Source organism: Hemiscyllium ocellatum, chromosome 48 (assembly GCF_020745735.1).
Source record: "Hemiscyllium ocellatum isolate sHemOce1 chromosome 48, sHemOce1.pat.X.cur, whole genome shotgun sequence".
NCBI classification, from domain to species: domain Eukaryota; kingdom Metazoa; phylum Chordata; class Chondrichthyes; order Orectolobiformes; family Hemiscylliidae; genus Hemiscyllium; species Hemiscyllium ocellatum.
The window spans coordinates 11836335-11856072 of NC_083448.1; the positions used below are offsets into that span (position 1 = coordinate 11836335).

Consider the following 19738-nt stretch of genomic DNA (forward strand, 5'->3'; position numbering starts at 1 on the left):
TTCAAATGTATCACTTTTTGTTTTGGAATTATAGGCTACTCAAGGTTTCAAGAGATGCAAAAAATGGAATGAAAAAGAGAAAGAGCATTCAAATAAAAATAATCCAAGACTCATTGTAAATGGAGCTTGAGTTAGGACATCAGTACTAATTTCCCGACAGTTTCATAATTCTGAACAAGACCAAAAACTTTTAATTACAGATCAGAATGAATAGAAAAACTTCCAATTTTCCAAAAATCAGGGTCATGTTCTGGATACATTTCACACCAGTACTAGAATTGATGCCAATATCCTGACAGTTCAAATTGGCTCGAGCGGTTCAAGTTTTAAACAATGATACCAGTCATGTTAACCTTTCACACGTGACTCCAACTGACTCTCTAATAATAATACATGAGAGGTTAACTAGATGTGATGACTAAGAGGTAGGATGCCACAGTCTGGAATATCAAGTTGCAAGCTCCTGCAGTCTCCTCAAGTTGTGGTGAAATAACTTTGCTACTTCCCACTGCTAAATTACATTGCCCTTTAGGGTCAATGCTAAACTTCACCAAATTCACCTGGCACAAATTGCAAGTAGAATTTAAGATTGCACGAAAAAGCTGAAGTAGAACAGATGAATTGCTGAAGATGCACGTAGACAAACAGATCCCTGAACAGTAGGCGTAGGTGTTCATCAGTGCCAGTCAACTTACTGTAAAGCATGTGTCGCCCCAGATCAGCTACTAGCGCTCGATGGTGTTTGCTGAGTTGTGTCAATTCATCATTGTTCAATAGCCAGTCTTGAGACTTCTCATAGTACACAGAATCAGTGCTGAAACATAATGCCTTATATTAAAATATTGATGATTTGTTAATGACAAACAACGCCTGCTGAGCTTTACCAGCATTTCTGATTTACAGCATCAGCAGTTCTTTTGGTTTCTATCTTTTTGAGTTGTCTGAACAGCTATGTTTAAGTTTGAATTTCCATCTTTCCAGAAAACAATGAACACAATCTATATGTATGCATCAGAACAACTGAAAGGTAATACCTTGGAGGTTAAAATCATAGCATTTGTAAATAAGAAACCACTGGAGGACAACGCTAATGGCTTTTGAAATCTAATCTATATGCTGGTCTTCGGTCCCACACTCACAACAATATTATCATGCACGATTCCAGAGTGTGGAAATGTTCTAGCAGAGTATGCTCAGAACCAACAGGTTGCACCTGTCCTTATGAGATTGAGGGTTACAATGCTGGAGAGTTCAGGCATACTAAGGGATGAATTTTAACTGAAAATGCCCTCATTTTGTCAGGATGAATGTTACCCAATTATTTATTGCGCCTTTTATGTGCTTCCATTAAAGTATGGGTTTCAATCATAGATTGTGAAGCCAAGTGTTATCCAGGGCTCATAGCTATCATTTCGGACTCCAAACCAGATGGCTGTTAGATATGTGAATAGGAAAGGTTTAGAGGGATATGGCCAATGCTTACACTTCATTGGACTGCAGAGGGAGGGCTGCGCTGCCACAGTTCCTGAGTTTTGAATTGGATGATAAACCACAATCCCATCCTTGCTGTCAGGTTGTTATAAAAGATTCCATGACACAATCTTGAAGAAAGGGAATTATCCCCAGAGCACTTGCCAATGTTGATCCCTCAATTAACATTACTGAACAAAGAGGTAATCTATTCATCATCACATTGCTGTGTGCAGAGTCAGCCATGCAAAACTGACGACAGTTCACCCCCTGCCCAAAACTGTCGATAATTCAAATTCTTCACAGTTTGTAAATCATTTCCAAATATCCTGAGGTCATGAAAGGCACGACATAAATTCTTTTTTTTCATTTTTCAGCTAATTGTGTTTGTATTGAAAATTAATTTTAAACCTTTATTCTGTGTCTCTTCTCTGAACGCATGTGTCTTTTTCCCTGTGAAATAGCGCATAAGAATCTCAAGTTTTAACCGCTGACAGCCACTCTTACCCAATCGCTATCTCCCTCTTGGAATGATGATCCTGCACATACACTTGAATGTCCCTTATCTTTAGAGCAACAGAAATAAGATTTTCACTCTGTCAAAAACTTCAAATGGAAAATCTCATACACTGCCAGCACTTCTCCACTAAAAACAACTTCTATCTTGAGCTTTTCCAAATAACTTCCTCCGAGCTGTTTCTTTTTCTGAATACAATGCTTACTATTTCCCTGCAAATTAACTATTACTAAGGTTGGCTGAGATGTGAGTTGGATAAGGTGAACTGTCAAGGTCTTTTCCCCAGGGTACCGGAATCCAAACCAAAAAGGCATTGGTTTCAGATGAGAAGGGCAAGATATAAAAAGGACCTACGGGCAACTTTGCCATGCAGAGTGTGGTGCATGTGTGGAACAAGCTCCCACTGGAAGTGGGAAAAACTGGTACAATTACAATGTTTAAAAGGCATCTGGATGGGTACGTGAACAGGAAGGATTTTGTGGGATGTCAGCCAAATGCTGACAAATGGGACAAGATTCATTGAGGATACCTGGTCAGCATGGACAAGTTGGAGTGAAAGGTCTGTTTCTGTACTGTAGAATTCCTTGACTCTAAAATAAGCAGTGAACTTGGCATCTTCCAGTCAGTCTAATATTGTATCACTGAGGATTAACCTCGCCATTAACGTGCACACAACATTTTTGAAGAACACTTTTCAAAAAATGTTTGGATTTGATTTATTCTCTATGGTGGCACAGTTATCTTAGTTGGAAGGCCCAACACATACTTTGAGATATTGGAAAAAGGACACAAAAGGAAATGAACCTGCAATGGTGAACTGAGTTACTTAGTGCTCAAAACACTCCATGTCTCTCTTCCTCACCTGCATCCGAGCACACAGGGCAATAAGATCTTCTGGAGCGGAATTGCAGAGCTGCACAAATGCATTCCTTCATTCTCTACGTAATCCTAGGGCAGAGAAAAACCCACATGAACTAGACTCCTCAAAGAAAGGCAAACTAAGCTGTCACCCCACATGAGAAAGGTCAAGTGTTTCACATTTCTTCTGTACCACCTAAGACATCGCTTCAAACCTCCAGCTTTGATCATGTTTTTGGTCACCTTATATTGCATCTCCTTATGTGTCTCGCTGTCAAACTTTACTTCAAAGCACTTCACAAATCTTGAGCGACATTGTATCATTTAAAGGCACCATATAAATGCAGGTTCTTGTTGAATGTCAGGTTAAAACTGACTTCAGTCAATCTGGGGATTGCACTAAAAGTAGCCAGAGAGCTGCAAATACTTCTTTTGCGAGTACACATCCACTCATGTATCAACTAACCCAATAGATTGAAGACTGTACAGGTTGTGGAAATTATAATCTATTTTGACCAGAATTCAAGTCTAAAATATTTCTCAACTGATGCACGTAACTGGATTATTCAAGGGAATTCATGTTCACTGCCCGCTTTTATGAATGGGCACTAACGCTAAATATGCAACACCATAGTGCTCCAACACAGAAAAACCCACTTCATACCTTAAGAGAAACTGGCTGTCCAAAATCCACCCGGATGCAGCCATAGTTCTTTTGTAGGAATCTAAGCACCCAACGAACTGCTGCAAAAATACTAGTCTTTCCAGGTCTCTACAGAAATTTACAACAGTTAATTACGACATTCAAGTTACAAATGTGTCAGCATTCAAGATATTGATGTGATACTCTGGTACAAACTAAACAACTAAATTTTCCTCGAATATCTTCCTGTCCTCTCATGAAGATTATACCAGTGAATTTGTGATGTCACAAAGGTACTTTGCTCATCAAGCAATAAAGATGTTGCCATAAAGTCATTTTCATAGACTAAATGAAGCAACAAATTAGGATCTTGAGATTTTGTTGACCCCCCCCCTCTTCATTTACCTGCTCCATGCTTCTCACTTCCTCAAGCAAATGGAAAGTGTGTCCAGAATTCTGTATGAATCTGCAGTCATTAATGCAAGGTTTTACAAGAGGATTACGCTTTGGAACAGTGTCTAATTGAAGGTAAAATGGGGGGTCATCATGAGTGTCATGTGATTGCAATCATTTCTACCCAATATGTCTGCATGGCCTGGTCACTATGTGGGCCAGAGCACTTCAGGGTGAGGCACACCAAGATCTAATTGCTAAACATTTACACATGAAACAAAAGCAACAACTGCTGGACTCAATAAAGACAGACTTCATGTCTTGGTTTAGTTTTGCAGACAAAGAGAGAAGGCTGTCTCAGGACAATCAAAGGTTGCAACAAGTGTGGTCAACAAAATAGAGCATCCTGCCTTTCTGTAAGCTCCGAGACAGAAAGCAGAGAGACAACACCCACTGATTGAAAGTCAGCATCCCATGACACTCCAGTCTTTGAAGATTTCCCCTGGAAATGCCAAAGCATACATCACTGAACTGGCCATAACTGCTGTAGTCAGTTCAGTAACTTAACAAAAACTGTTTCCATAGTCACTCAATGCTACAAATCAGCAAACTAAGATGATGTGAGCCACATTAGAAGCTGGTCGTGTCAATATGATGTCTGCTTTAAAAACCACAATCATGTGGAGTGCATGCTGAAAAGTACCCATGTGGCACATGGCTGTCAGTCACATGAAGACCCATAGCATGTGTCTCTTGCTTGATTGACATCCCAGACTCTTACACTTGCAGGTGTGTCTAGCTGCAGCTCATGTGACCAAATGACTGCTCTGAAGCTGCGGATGGACTCGTTGTGGAGCACCCGTGATGCTGAGGAGGTCGTGGATAGCACCTTTACTGAATTGGTCACACCGCAGATTACAATTGCTGAGGGAAACAGTGAATGGGTGACCAAAAGGCAGAGAAAGAGTAGGAAGGCAGTGCAGGTGTCCTCTGCAGTCATCTCCCTCCAAAACAGAAATACCATTTTGGATACTGTTGGGGGAGATGGCTCACCAGGGGAGGGCAGCAGTTGCCAGGATCACGACACCGTGGCAGACTCTATTGTTCAGAAGGGCGGGAAGACAACTCATAGGGCCATAGTTATATGGAATTCTACTGTATGGGTGGTTCTGTGGCCAAAATTGAGATTCCCAGATGGTAGGTTGCCTCCAAGGTGCTTGGGTCAGGGATGTCATTGATTGGCTGCAAAGCATTCTGAAAGGGGAGGGTGAACAGCCCATTGTCATGATACATATAGACACCAATGAGGTCCTGAAAGCAGAATTCAGGGAACGAGGAGAGAAGTTAAAGAGGACCTCAAAGGTAGTGATCTCAGGATTGCAACCAGTGCCACGTGCTAGCCAGGGTAGAAATAAAAGAATAGGCAGGGTGAAACATGTCTTGACAGATGGTGTGGAAGGGAGGGGTTCAGATTTGTGGGACATTGGGATCGGTTCTGGGGAAGGTGGGACTATTACAAATTGGATATTCTACATCTGAACCAGACTGGAACTAATGTCTTTGGAGGTGTTTTTGCTACTGCTGTTGGGGAGGGTTTAAACTAATGTGGCAGGGAGCTGGGAACCAGAAGACTAGTAGACAGTAAGGTGAAAACTGTAAGGACTGCAGAGACTCTAAGAAACAGGATCATGAAGTTAGTATTACTAAGGGGAAGCTTAGGCAGAGAGCAGAGGAATGCAAGGGAACTGGTGGTCTGAAGTGCGTATGCTTTAATGCAAGGTGGTAAGGCAGACAAACAGAGCTTGGATTGGTACCTGGGGGGGATGACATTATTGCGATCAGAGAGACTTGGCTGAAGGAAGGGCATGATTGGCAACCAAGTGTTTCAGGATACAGATGCTTCAGGAGAAAGTGAGGACTGCAGATGCTGGAGATCACAGCTGAAAAATGTATTGCTGGAAAAGCACAGCAGGTCAGGCAGCATCCAAGGAGCAGGAGAATCGACGTTTCTGGCATAAGCCCTTCTTCAGGAATGCCTGAAGGGCTTATGCCTGAAACGGCGATTCTCCTGCTCCTTGGATGCTGCCTGACCTGCAGATGCTTCAGACAGGACAGAGAGAGAAGTAAAAGGTGGGGGAGGAGTTGCATTGCTGGTCAGGGATGGCATCATGGTTGTGCTAAAGGAGGACAGTATGCAGGGCTTGGGTAGTGAGGCATTATGAGTGGAAATACATTGTTGGGGCTGTATTACAGGCCTCACAACAGTGACCTTGACATTGAAGAACAAATAGGTTAACAGATTATGCAAAGATGTAGAAGCAACAGGGTGGTGGTGTTAGGAGACATTAACTTTCCCAACATTAACCGGGACACACTTCCTGTCAGAAGTCTGAATGGGACAGAATTTGTAAGGAGCATCCTGAAAGTTTTATACAGCATATGTCAATAGTTCAACTACAAAGGGGCCATACTAGATCTGATGTTGGGGAACGAGCCAAGCCTGGTGGTAAAAGTTGCAGTGGGGGATTTCTTTGGGAACAGTGACCACATAGAACAAAGAACAATACAGCACAGAACAGGCCCTTCGGCCCACGATGTTGTGCCGAACACCTATCCTAGATTAAGCACCCATCCATGTACCTATCCAAATGCCGCTTAAAGGTCGTCAATGATTCTGACTCCACCACTCCCACAGACAGCACATTCCATGCCCCCACCACTCTCTGGGTAAAGAACCCACCCCTGACATCTCCCCTATACCTTCCACCCTTCACCTTAAATTTATGTCCCCTTGTAATACTCTGTTGTACCCGGGGAAAAAGTTTCTGACTGTCTACTCTATCTATTCCTCTGATCATCTTATAAACCTCTATCAAGTCACCCCTCATCCTTCGCCGTTCCAACGAGAAAAGGCCGAGAACTCTCAACCTGTCCTCGTACGACCTATTCTCCATTCCAGGCAACATCCTGGTAAATCTTCTCTGCACCCTCTCCAAAGCTTCCACATCTTTCCTAAAGTGAGGCGACCAGAACTGCACACAGTACTCCAAATGTGGCCTAACCAAAGTCCTGTACAGCTGCAACATCACTTCACGACTCTTGAATTCAATCCCTCTGCTAATGAACGCTAATACACCATAGGCCTTCTTACAAGCTCTATCCACCTGAGTGGCAACTTTCAAAGATCTATGTACATAGACCCCAAGATCCCTCTGTTCCTCCACCTGACTAAGAACTCTACCGTTAACCCTGTATTCCGCATTCTTATTTGTTCTTCCAAAATGGACAACCTCACACTTAGCAGGGTTGAACTCCATCTGCCACTCCTCAGCCCAGCTCTGCATCATATCTAAGTCCCTTTGCAGCCGACAACAGCCCTCCTCACTGTCCACAACTCCACCAATCTTCGTATCATCTGCAAATTTACTGACCCACCCTTCGACTCTCTCATCCAAGTCATGAATAAAAATTACAAACAGCAGAGGACCCAGAACTGATCCCTCCGGAACTCCACTTGTAACTGGGCTTCAGGCTGAATATTTACCATCTACCACCACTCGCTGACTTGGACCGGTTAGCCAGTTTTCAATCCAATTGGCCAAGTTTCCCTCTATCCCATGCCTCCTGACTTTCCGCATAAGCCTACCATGGGGAACCTTATCAAATGCCTTACTAAAATCCATGTACACTACATCCACTGCTCTACCCTCATCCACATGCTTGGTCACCTCTTCAAAGAATTCAATAAGACTTGTAAGGCAAGACCTACCCTTCACAAATCCGTGCTGGCTGTCCCGAATCAAGCAGTGTCTTTCCAGATACTCATAAATCCTATCCCTCAGTACCCTTTGCCTACCACAGAAGTAAGACTAACTGGCCTGTAATTCCCGGGGTTATCCCTATTCCCTTTTTTGAACAGGGGCACAACATTTGCTACTCTCCAGTCCCCTGGTACCACCCCCGTTGACAGTGAAGACGAAAAGATCATTGCCAACGGTACTGCAATTTCATCTCTTGCTTCCCACATAATCCTAGATAATTCTAAGTTTTAGAATACTTGTAGATAAAGATGAGAGTGGACCTCAAGGAAGAGTACTAAACCGGGACAAGGCCAATTATATCAAAATTCGGCAAGAACTGGGAAATGTGGATTGGGGGTCAGGTATTTGAAGGGAAGTCCACATTTGATATGGGGAGGCTTTCAAAGATAGGTTGAAGATAGTGCAGGATAGGCACGTCCCTTTGGAAACAAGGGATAGGAGAGGCAAGATTCAATGACAGCAGAAATTGTGTGACTAGCCAAGAGGAAAAGGCAAGCATACCTCAGGTCCAGGCAGCTAAGAACAGAACAGGCTTTGGAAGAATATTTGCAAAGTAGAAACAACCTTATAAATGAGGAATGAAGCGGGCTGAAAGGGCTCATGAAATAAGTTGAGCAAGCAGAATTAAGGAGAGTCCTAAGGCCTTTTCTTCATATTTAAGAAGCAAGAGGGTAACTAGTGAAAGGGTTGGCCCACTAAAGGATAAGGAAGGAAGATTGTGTGCCGAACCTGACAAAATGGGGGAGATTCTCAATGATTACTTTGCATCAGTGTTCACTGAGGAGAGGGGCAGAATAAATGGTGAGATTAGAGATAGAAGTTTGTTTACTCTGGATATTGACATAAAGAAGGGAGGATGTGTTGGGTAGGCTAAAAGATAATAGGGTGGACAAATCCTCAGGACTGAATGGGATCTATCTCAGGTTGCTGAGAGAGGCGAGAGAGGAAATAGCTGGGTCCCTGACAGATACCTTTGCAGCATCCTTAAACACAGGTAATGTGCCGGGCGACAGGAGAGTTGCTCATGTTGTCACCTGTTCAAGAAGGGTAGTAGGGATATTCCGCGTAACTACAGACCAATGAGCCTGACATCAGTGGTGGGAAAGTTGCTGGAGAAGGTACTGAGGCATAGGATCCATTGGCAACATGGTTTTATGCGGGAGAGATTGTGCCTTAACAACTCAATAGAGTTCTTTGAGCAAGTGACCAAGTTGATGGATGAAGGAAGGCCTGTAGATGGACTTCAGTAAGGCATTTGATAAGGTTCCCCATGGTAAACTCATGAAGAAAGTTAAGTCACATTATGTGCAGGGTGTTCATGCAATGTGGATAAAGAACTGGTTGAGCAACAGGAGACAGCAGTAGTTGAAGATATATCAACAGATCCTATCGGGTTCGACACACAACCTTCCTTCCTTATCCTTTAGTGGACCAACTCCTTCTCTGATTACCCACTTTCTCGAAATGAAGAAAGGTGAACAGTGGTGTTCCACAAGGATCAGTGCTAGGGCCACTGTTGTTTATGATGTACATAAATGATCTGGAAGAGGATATTGGTGGTATGATCACTAAGTCTGCAGATGACATGAAGATTGGTGGAGTAGCAGAAAGCATAGGGGACTGTCAAAGAAAACAGGAGAATCTAGATAGACTGGAGATTTGGACGGAGAAGTGGCAGATGGAGTTCAATCTGGGCAAAGGTGAGGGGATGCACTTTGGAAGGTCTAATTCTAGAGCGAACGATACTATAAATGGAAGAGCTTTGGGAAAAGTTGATGAGCAGAGAGATCTCGGAGTTCACATCCATTGTAGCCTGAAGATGGCTGCACAAGTGGATAGTGTGGTCAAGAAGGTATACGGTATACGTGCCTTCATTGGACAGGGTATTAAGTATAAGAGCTGGCAGGGCATGTTAAAATTGTACAAGACTTTGGTTCAGCCATATTTAGAATACTGTGTACAGTTCTGGTCACCACATTATCCAAAGGACGTGGGTGGACGCCTTGGAGAGGGTGCAGAGAAGGTTTATGAGGAAGTTGCCTGGTATGGAAGGTGCTAGCTATGAAGACAGGTTGAGTAGGTTAGGATTGTTTTCATTCTAACAAGATATTGGGGGGGGGGGGGGGGGGGGGGGGGGGGGGGGGGCATGATTGTGGTCTACAAAATCATTAAGGGTACAGAGTGGATAGAGATAAGCTTTTTTGCCAGGGTGAGGGATTCAATAACGAGAGGTCACGCGTTCAAGGTGAGAGGAGAAATGCTTGAGGATACATACGGAAAGTACTTTACACAGAGGGTAGTCGGTGTCTGGAACACGTTGCCAGCAGAGGTAGTAGAGGCAGGCACAGTAGATTCACTTAAGGTGCATCTGGTCAGATGCATGAGTAGGTGGGGAGCAGAGGGATACAGACGCTTAGGAATTGGGTGATAGGTTCAGGTCGTGGATTTGGATCGGCAGGCTTGGAGGGTCGAAGGGCCTGTTCGTGGGCTATAAATTTTCTTTGTTCTCTTTGTTCAAGACAGTATTTTGGATGATCCTTTCTAAAGTTGCAGCCTTTGAAAGGGTGAGTCAATGTTCCCTTTGTTGGAACACCCACAGATTTGTCATTTTTAATGCATCATCATTTTATTGCATCATCAGTTTTGGTTTAGAGTTGTGAACTGGAAATTGTGAACTGAAAGTAACATTTGGTCTGCATCCAACAGCTTGTGTTGCAAAAAAAAACAGAACAAACAAGTTTTGTTTATTTGAGAGGTCAGGCCTGGAATGAATTGCAAGTTGATCCCTGAACAAAAGATTCGTTAGATGATTTTTACAGGTGAAGACCATTATATTGAAACACAGCACATTTAGTCAATAAGGAGGACAGGACCTCAAAGTCAGTTCCACCATGCCTCGAAGGTTCAAGCAAATAGCCAATGTTAACTGGAACTCAGACCTTGCAGGGAGACAGTCAGTTTGACAGGGAGAGGCCAGAACGTTAAACTAGCTTTTTGGGCCATGTTTTCTGTGAGCAAAGTGAAAAATCACATGACACCAGGTTATAGTCCAACAGATTAGTTTGGCTGTTAATGGCACCGCATGAAGATTTGCAAGCTTTCTGGCTAACCCCCTGTAATCAGCTATTGAATGTTCAGAGTAGAGAAACCGAGTTTTAAATATGACAGACATCTTGTCAGTGAACTGCAGAGATAGCTGTTGGATTTTCCAATATCTTTGGAAAATCAACCTGGAAACAATAATCTATTCCTGAGGAAACCTTGCATCATGAAAACCACCTATGTGACCTGGCCAATTTTGTTATTTTCTTTCATTTATCCCTGAAATGTACTCGTTTGTTTGTCTGTCTGTCTTTTGTGGAAATGTGGCTGAAAACAAACAGTATGGAGTTTGAATAAGACATAACATTACTTTTTTTTATGATTTTTCACTGAAGTTACTGTCTTGTCACTAAATTGCAAAGTATTTAAGTTACAAATTGACATCTAGAATTGATAATTCAAGTGTCTAGGATTGGATATTCGAAAAGTCTAGTTTAGAACCATTGGGTCAATAGTGAGATTTTTGAAGGTTTTAATTTTAATTTTAATTTTGAAATACCCAGGTTCAGTAACACCAATTAACTGATTCTTGCACACGAATGAACAGCAGTGTTAGCAGTCAATTAATCAAAATTATCAAAAGATTAAGGAATCTCAGGTCCAGCAACAGTCCAAGTTTAACACACATGGACAGAAATGTGGAGTTGAAACCAAAATCAGATCAGCCATGATATTACAGAAGAGTGGAAACAGAAGAACAAGGGTTGAATGATCTCTTCCTGCTCCTCAATGAAAATGTTCTCTATTCTTGTGCATCAATGACTCCAAATGCAGCTTTCCTCAAACTTTTTCGGATTTTCTTTATTATCCCTTTTGATCTTACGCTGCGATGCTGCACGTTCTGTACACAGCAGAAGTCTTAGTTTTATCCCCCTGAATCCCCAAGTCCATGAATTTTGGGCTCGATTATGGTGAACTCTTCTCCCGTCACTTCAACTTCCACGCTCATTTCTTTTGGACAGGCGTGCTCTCCCTGTCCCACAGACAACTTTACCCACCTCCAACACTCACCCTTGATCTGGACCCCTTCTATTGGCCTTTTAGCTTCACTCAACGTGTTCATTTAGAACTGCTGACGTGACATAGGTTGCACGAATTTGTTTGTCCTCCTCACCGTCGTAATCCTAATGCTCTTTGAACTGATGGCACTCTGTGCACTAGATCCAATTCTGTCTTTGTCATCAAGCCTGCCAAAACGGTAGTGCTACTGTTGTCTGGCACACTGTCCTCAACATTGTTCAGGCTGAGCACCACCTCATGGACACTTTCTCCAATTGTCCCTGGATAGTGACCATACAATGAAGCATCAGGTTATTGTATCCACAAATTTCACCAACCTCACCTCATCTGATGATCTTCTCCTAATAGCTTCTCAGCTCATTGACCCAACCCTATACCCTTTCCCAAAGTCCACAAACATGGCTTCCCAGATAGATCGACTGTTTCTACTTGTGCCAGCCTCATTGAACTTATTTTTTCTGACTTTGACCTTATTTTTTCTCCCCTTGTCAAGCCTCTCCCCACTTACTTGTGCAATGCTTCTCACATTGCATATCTATGTCAACATTTCCTGTTCAAGGTAATCAACCGTCTCCTCATCACCAAGGACACGTAATCCCTTTGCATGTCCACCACCTTCACCACTCTCCAAATACGCACCCTCTCAATTACGATTGTCATAGTGTTTTCTGCTTCTTCATGGAAACAAGGCCTGAACCATTCTCATCTACTACCCGGTGGATAACTGTTGTTTGCAGAACGTAAACACAATGTCTCACACACGTGATGGAGGTGGACAGTAAAGTACAATACCATGGATCTAAGAAGTATGAAATCAATATTGGTTTTGCCTGCTCACATGAAAGAAAATAACTCAAATCACAATGTGAAGAACAGCAAATTCTCTTGCCTTCCTAACCAAAGTACCTCTCTGCCACTGTATGCAAAGTGCGGCCTGCTTTCTGGACAGATGTGACTCAATTCAAAGTTCACTCAAGACTGTAGGTTTTTGAATCTTGCAAAATCAAGATTAAGTGCCATCAAAGTCAATCTTTACACTTGTCATTCTCATACTATAGGATTAGAAGAAACAAGAAAACATATACAATTCATGTTCAGATAGGATGAAGTTTCTTTCACGAGCCAGAAATAAAAATCATGTGCAGGTCTGATAAAGTCCAATCACCACGCTGAGTAATTTTCATGTCATCTCCAAGGTTGCACACAAACAATCTTACCATTCGTTCCAAGTAGTTTTCCTCTACGATGCGATCATAAGCTACACCCACAGGTATGAGAACTGCATCTGTTATTAAACAGTTCTGAAAGGCATCAAACACCTGAGCCAACCACACTAATCCTGAGAGACTTGAAAGCACAGGACATGAAACAGGACTTTTCAGGTAAACTGCCAGGCTCTGCTGCTCATTCAACAGTTCCTCGATGTACTGTAAAATGAAAAACAGTGAAGAAAATCAAACTACTTCAGTACCACAGCCAAACAATTTAGCAGAAGCCTGATACCTCATCCTGCATGGACTGAACAACATCTGACAACTACATGGTGAGGCTTAGTGCTTGAATTTATCTATATGTATGTGCGCGAACTTCAAGAACACAAACTGGATGGCAGGTATGTAATTAGAAGAAGTCAAAACAGAGTGTTTGGATGCTTTTATGACTGTATTGGGAGGAATGTAAAGTCACTACTTTTCAGGAAAGGAGAAAATAAAAAGGTGGGGAGGAGAGCTACAGAGAGCAAGAGAAACATATAAGGCTATTTTTCCAACACTTCGAAAAAAGCCAGGTTGAAGAACAAGTCTCTCTGAAAAACTTGACAGCAAAGGGTCATTCAGAGGAGGAAGAGGAGGCAATTAGATAAATTGTCCATGTTGTACCCGGCTTAATGACTGGCACCAGAGTACCAATTCCCAGTTCTTGGGATATTTTAAGTAAATGAATGTTCCTTCACACTTCCAGCTGAACAAAAAAAATGAAGTGATCAAAATGTGTGTCAATGCACTAACAGTTAAGGCATTGAAAACAGAATTTGCTGGAAAAGCTCAGCAGGTCTGGCAGCACATGTGTAGAGAAATCAGAGTTAACACTTTTGGGTCTTGAGGAAGGGTCACTGGACCCAAATGTTAACTGTGATTTCTACCTGGTGCTGAGTTTTTCCAGCAACTTGTGTTTTTGTTTCTGATTTGCAGCATCCGCAGTTCTTTCAGTTTTTACAGAGTTAAAGGATGATAGTATCGTTTCAGCAAAGACCTATTTCACCTTCAGATCAACTGTGGATTCCCAGCTATTTTTGGTAACAAGCTCATGGGTGTATCTTATTCCATTTTTCTTAGTTAGGAAATGCAAGATATCGTCTGATTTTGCAAAATAGAAAGAATGGGCTTGTTCGTCATGTGAGCTGGATCATTACGTGAACCATGTTTGCTTGTTGGGAAAAAAACATATTTTCAGTCTGGTTTCAACAGTTTCAGTCCAAACTGATTTCTTCCTTGAGCAAACTGCGCCCTGACTGACAATTTCTGTCTTGCTTGATACCCCAACTGTAACGACAAACAAGCAAAGGAACTAAGTACAACATTTTTAACATTTGTGGGCTGCATATTGAACAACAATATTTGTTCAACACCCTCTCCTCAAGGCCTCTGAGTCACTACATTTTACATGCAGCATAATATTTAATGTTCCACAAGAATTGGTGAGGTGGAATTAGATGACATTTTGGAGGGGGCCTGGTCAGTTCCCCAAAATGATTCTGCCCAGCTTTCAAGACTGTTGTTGTACCTGCTCAAATTAAAAATGACAAAGTAACTCACATCAAGAAAACAAACCCATCATAGCTGAGTTCAAATTGGTTCTGAGATCAAGTGTTTCAAATTCAGATTTCATGAAGTATTTCAAAGAAGAAAATGTTTCTCACATACCGAATTTAAAACAACCTGGAACAAGTGGTCTCCATGATCATGTGAAGTAAAAATGCCTCCCAATTTCCGAAGCAGAGGCCTGAGCAGGTGAAAAACAAGATGAATGTGAATAGCATAGCAAACAGACATCCAAGCACACTGGCTGTGCTGCATTTTAGTTCGTGAAAAACTTGTGACAACGGCGTCAAAGTCATGATGCTTTCCAACAATAGCAATTCTGGAGGTTCAATCTAACCACTGCAAAGAAATAACAAATATATGCCCAACCTGAAGAAAACTGATCTTGTCGTTTTCTGACCAAGAGAATCACATGTATACAAGCAAATAAACCTTCTGTTGACAGTGGGGCTGCTGAACACATCTGAACCAAATGGAACAAAAACACAAGAAAACTGCACATTCTTCACACTCAAAAGTGAGAAAATACTTGACCGTGGTTTCAGTCATTACCTGAGAAATGGAAGTTGGACATCTTCCCCACAAGTAAAGTATGGGACTCTGATACTGTGGCAGAAAAGGACAAAGGGAACCAGTAGGTAGTCGAGGCGAGACTTATGAAGAGGCACAAAGACAAATGGACCATCATACTGTCAAAAAAAAGGAAGAACGTATATCCACATTTAATGCAGATACAATTCAAGACAACTGGTCATTACATTCTCATCCTGTGCTGTGAAAACAGTGACAAGACTGTATAAATTATATTCTTTAAGAGAATATGGTTGGTTATAGCATACACATTTCAATCTAACTTGCTGAAAGGAACTAACCAAATGAAAATCAAAAGAACTGTGGATGCAGAAAAAACAAAACTGCTGGAAAAGCTCAGCAGGACTGGCAGCATCGTGGAAAGAAATCAGTTTATATTTCAGGTCCTTCCTCAGAACTCCTGACAAAGGGTCAAGTGACCCCCAACAAAGTTTGATTTCTCTTCTCAGATGCTGCCAAACCTAAGCTTTTCCAGCAATTTCTATTTTCGTAACAGAATGAATCTGAGCATGTTGGTTCCCAGGGGAATTCCAGTAAACTGCCTGCAAAAAGATAATGCTGCAATGCAACGCAACTTGAATGTCAGGTAACTTAAGCATTGGAGGAGAAAGTGAGGACTGCAGATGCTGGAGAGCAGAGCTGAAAATGTGTTGCTGGAAAAGCGCAGCAGGTCAGGCAGCATCCAAGGAGCAGGAGAATCGACGTTTCAGGCATAAGCCCTTCTTCAGGAATGAGGAGTGTGTGCCAAGCAGGCTAAGATAAAAGGTAGGGAGGAGGGACTTGGGGGAGGGACGTTGGAAATGTGATAGTTGGAAGGAGGTTAAGGTGAGAGTGATAGGCCGGAGTGGGGGTGGGGGCGGAGAGGTCAGGAAGAAGATTGCAGGTTAGGAAGGTCGTGCTGAGTTCGAGGGTTGGGACTGAGACAAGGTGGGGGGGGAGGGGAAATGAGGAAACTAGAGAAATCTGAGTTCATCCCTTGTGGTTGGAGGGTTCCTAGGCGGAAAATGAGGCGCTCTGCCTCTAGCCGTGGTGTTGCTATGGTCTGGTGGTAGAGGAGTCCAAGGACCTGCATGTCCTTGGTGGAGTGGGAGGGGGAGTTGAAGTGTTGAGCCACGGGGTGATTGGGTTGGTTGGTCCGGGTGTCCCAGATGTGTTCTCTGAAACGTTCCGCAAGTAGGCGGCCCGTCTCCCCAATATAGAGGAGGCCACATCGGGTGCAGCGGATGCAGTAAATGATGTGTGTGGAGGTGCAGGTGAATTTGCAGCGGATATGGAAGGACACCTTGGGACCTTGGAGGGAAGTAAGGGGGGGAGGTGTGGGCGCAAGTTTTACATTTCTTGCAGTTGCAGGGGAAGGTACCGGGAGTGGAGGTTGAGTTGGTGGGGGGTGTGGACCTGACGAGAGAGTCACGGAGAGAGTGGTCTTTTTGGAATGCTGATAGGGGAGGGGAGGGAAATATATCCCTGGTGGTGGGGTCCGTTTGGAGGTGGCGGAAATGACGACAGATGATATGATGTATATGGAGGTTGGTTGGGGTGGTAGGCGGGGACCAGTGGGCTTCTGTCCTGGTGGCAATTGGAGGGACAGGGCTCAAGGACGGAGGAGCGGGAAGTGGAGGAGATACGGTGGAGGGCATCGTCGATCACGTCTGAGGGGAAATTGCGGTCTTTGAAGAAGGAGGCCATCTGGGTTGTTCGGTATTGGAACTGGTCCTCCTGGGAGCAGATGTGGCGGAGATGAAGGAATTGGGAATATGGGATGGCATTTTTACAGGGGGCAGGGTGGGAGGAGGTGTAGTCTAGGTAGCTGTGGGAGTCGGTCGGTTTATAGTATATGTCCGTGTTGATTCGGTCGCCCAAGATAGAAATGGAAAGGTCTAGGAAGGGGAGGGAGGAGCCTGAGATGGTCCAGGTGAATTTGAAGTCGGGGTGGAAGGTGTTGGTAAAGTGGATGAATTGTCAACCTCTTCATGGGAGCACGAGGCAGCGCCGATACAGTCGTCGATGTAGCGGAGGCAAAGTTGGGGGGGTGGTGCCAGTGTAGCTGCGGAAGATGGACTGTTCCACATATCCTACGAAGAGGCAGACATGGCTGGGGCCCATGCGGGTGCCCATGCCTACTCCTCTGGTTTGGAGGAAATGGAAGGATTGGAAAGAGAAGTTGCTCAGAGTGAGGACCAGTTCAGTCAGTTGAAGGAGGGTGTCAGTGGAAGGGTACTAATTGGTACGGTAGGAAAGGAAGAAGCGGAGGGCTTTGAGGCCTTCATGATGGGGGATGGAGGTGTACAGGGACTGGATGTCCATGGTGAAGATAAGGCGTTGGGGGCCGAGGAAGCGAAAATCATGGAGGTGGAGGGCATGGGTGGTGTCCCGAACGTAGGTGGGGAGTTCTTGGACTAAGGAGGACAGGACCGTGTCGAGGTATGCAGAGATGAGTTCGGTGGGGCAGGAGCAGGCTGAGACAATGGGTCGGCCGGGGCAGTCAGGTTTGTGGATTTTGGGCAAGAAGTAAAAACGGGTGGTCCGGAGTTGTGGGACTATGAGGTTGGAGGCGGTGGATGGGAGATCCCCTGAGGTGATGAGGTTATGGATGGTCTGAGAGATGATGGTTTGGTGGTGGGAGGTGGGGTCATGGTCAAGGGGGCAGTAGGAGGACTTGTCCGCGAGCTGGCATTGAGCCTCAGCAGTGTAAAGGTCGGTGCGCCATACTACTACTGCGCCTCCCTTGTCTGCCAGTTTGATAGTAAGGTTGGGGTTGGAGCAGAGAGAGTGGAGGGCTGCACGTTCCGAGGGTGAGAGGTTGGAGTGGGTGAGAGGGGTGGAGAGGTTGAGGCGGTTAATGTCACAGTGGCAGTTGGCAATGAAGAGATCGAGGGCAGGTAAGAGCCAGCACGAGGTGTCCAGGTGGATGAGGTGTGTTGGAGGCGGGAGAAGGGGTCGTCAGAGGGTGGGCGAGAATCCTGGTTGAAGAAGTAGGCGCGGAGGCGAAGGCGGCAGAAGAATTGTTCAATGTCTCGCCGCGAGTTGAACTCATTAATCCGAGAGCGTAGGGTAATGAAGGTGAGGCCTCTGCTGAGGACTGATCTTTCATCCTCAGAGAGGGGGTAGTTATTCTGAATCAAAACAAAACCCTGACTGCAGTACCTTTAGTATCCCATGATGGGCTACAGTTTTCAATCCTTTCAGAAGAAACTTAAATCCTCAGATATCTCTCCTGCAATAGTTCTCCCAACAGATTAAAAGATCAGTGCCTCACCTCTTTACTTGCTTTCCGCAGCATCTCAATTTGCCCTCGATGCACTTGCAGATTCACGAAAACCCAGTTAAATATTTTCAGCAGCATCCAACTGGTCATCCTAACAATTGTCAAACACACCTTGCATTTAAATACGTTGTCCTGAATTCATTCACATTTCCATTTGGCTATCTGTGCCACTCATAATCTGATTGAACTTCACAAAGTTAAAACATATTTATCAAAAGAACAGAAGAGATTCATTGCACCTAGGTGTCCAACACACAAACAATGCTGCATCATTCAACTATTTGAGACACCTGGTTGACATGGACAAGATGGACCAAAGAATCCGTTTCTGCACTGTCTGTACAACTTTATGACTCGAAGCCAAACAACAGAGAAATCCAGATGCTTATTTCTTGTTGGATACAGAACGCACATTCTCTCCCATTAGCACGCATTCTCTACTTTGCTAAACCAAGGGAGCTTGCCACAAACGAAGGTGGAGACCCTCTGAAGAACATAAAAGCATAACTGAAATTTAACCAGCTGAATTCCATAGTTAGAAGGTCCCAGAGTTCCAATAAGCCCTGGATTGGAACTTGCCCTCTCAGTAAATAAATGGCTCATAAGGGATTACGAAAGCAAATCAAGTAAATCCAAGTCCAAACATACATCAACCCACTGTGGTTGAATTAGCCAGCAACAACTCGAGAGTTAATTCTTTGGAGTGCAAGTTATTGAGTCATAGAATACAGCAAAGAAACAGATCATTCGGTCCAACCTGTCCATGCCGACCAGATATCCCAACCCAATCTAGTCCCGCTTGCCAGCACCCGGACCATATACCTAGAAACCCTTCCGATCCATATACCCATCCAAATGCCTCTTAAAATGTTGCCATTGTACCAACCTCCACTCCATCCTCTGGCAGCTCATTCCATACACGTACCACCCTCTGCGTGAAAATGTTGCCCCTGCGGTCTCTTTGATATCTTTCCCCTCTTAGCCTAAACTTATGCTCTCTAGTTCTGGACTTCCCAACCCCAGGGAAAAGACTTTGCCTATTTATCCTATCTATGCCCCTCATAATTTTGTAAACCTCTATAAGGTCACCCCTCAGCCTCCAACGATCCAGGAAAACAGCCCCAGCCTGTTCAGCCTCTCCCGATAGTTCAAATCCTCCAACACTGGCAACAGCCTTGTAAATCTTTTCTAAACCCTTCCAAGTTTCACAACATCTTTCCGATAGGAAGGAGACCAGAA

General features: G+C 43.9%; 1 protein-coding gene across 1 annotated transcript in view; it reads right to left on the reverse strand.

Moving 5' to 3' along the window:
- Positions 1-18516, reverse strand: part of LOC132836905 (uncharacterized) — a 37300-nt gene extending 18784 nt beyond the window's left edge. Inside the window, exons 1-6 of the mRNA XM_060856472.1 lie at positions 18491-18516; positions 15196-15332; positions 14746-14824; positions 13042-13251; positions 3510-3617; positions 1978-2036 (exon numbers count right to left, since the gene is read on the reverse strand). Coding sequence (XP_060712455.1) covers positions 1978-2036; positions 3510-3617; positions 13042-13251; positions 14746-14824; positions 15196-15332; positions 18491-18514 — 617 coding nt within the window. The 5' untranslated portion in view covers positions 18515-18516. The remainder of the gene's footprint in view (positions 1-1977; positions 2037-3509; positions 3618-13041; positions 13252-14745; positions 14825-15195; positions 15333-18490) is intronic.
- Positions 18517-19738: the final 1222 nt, after the last annotated feature.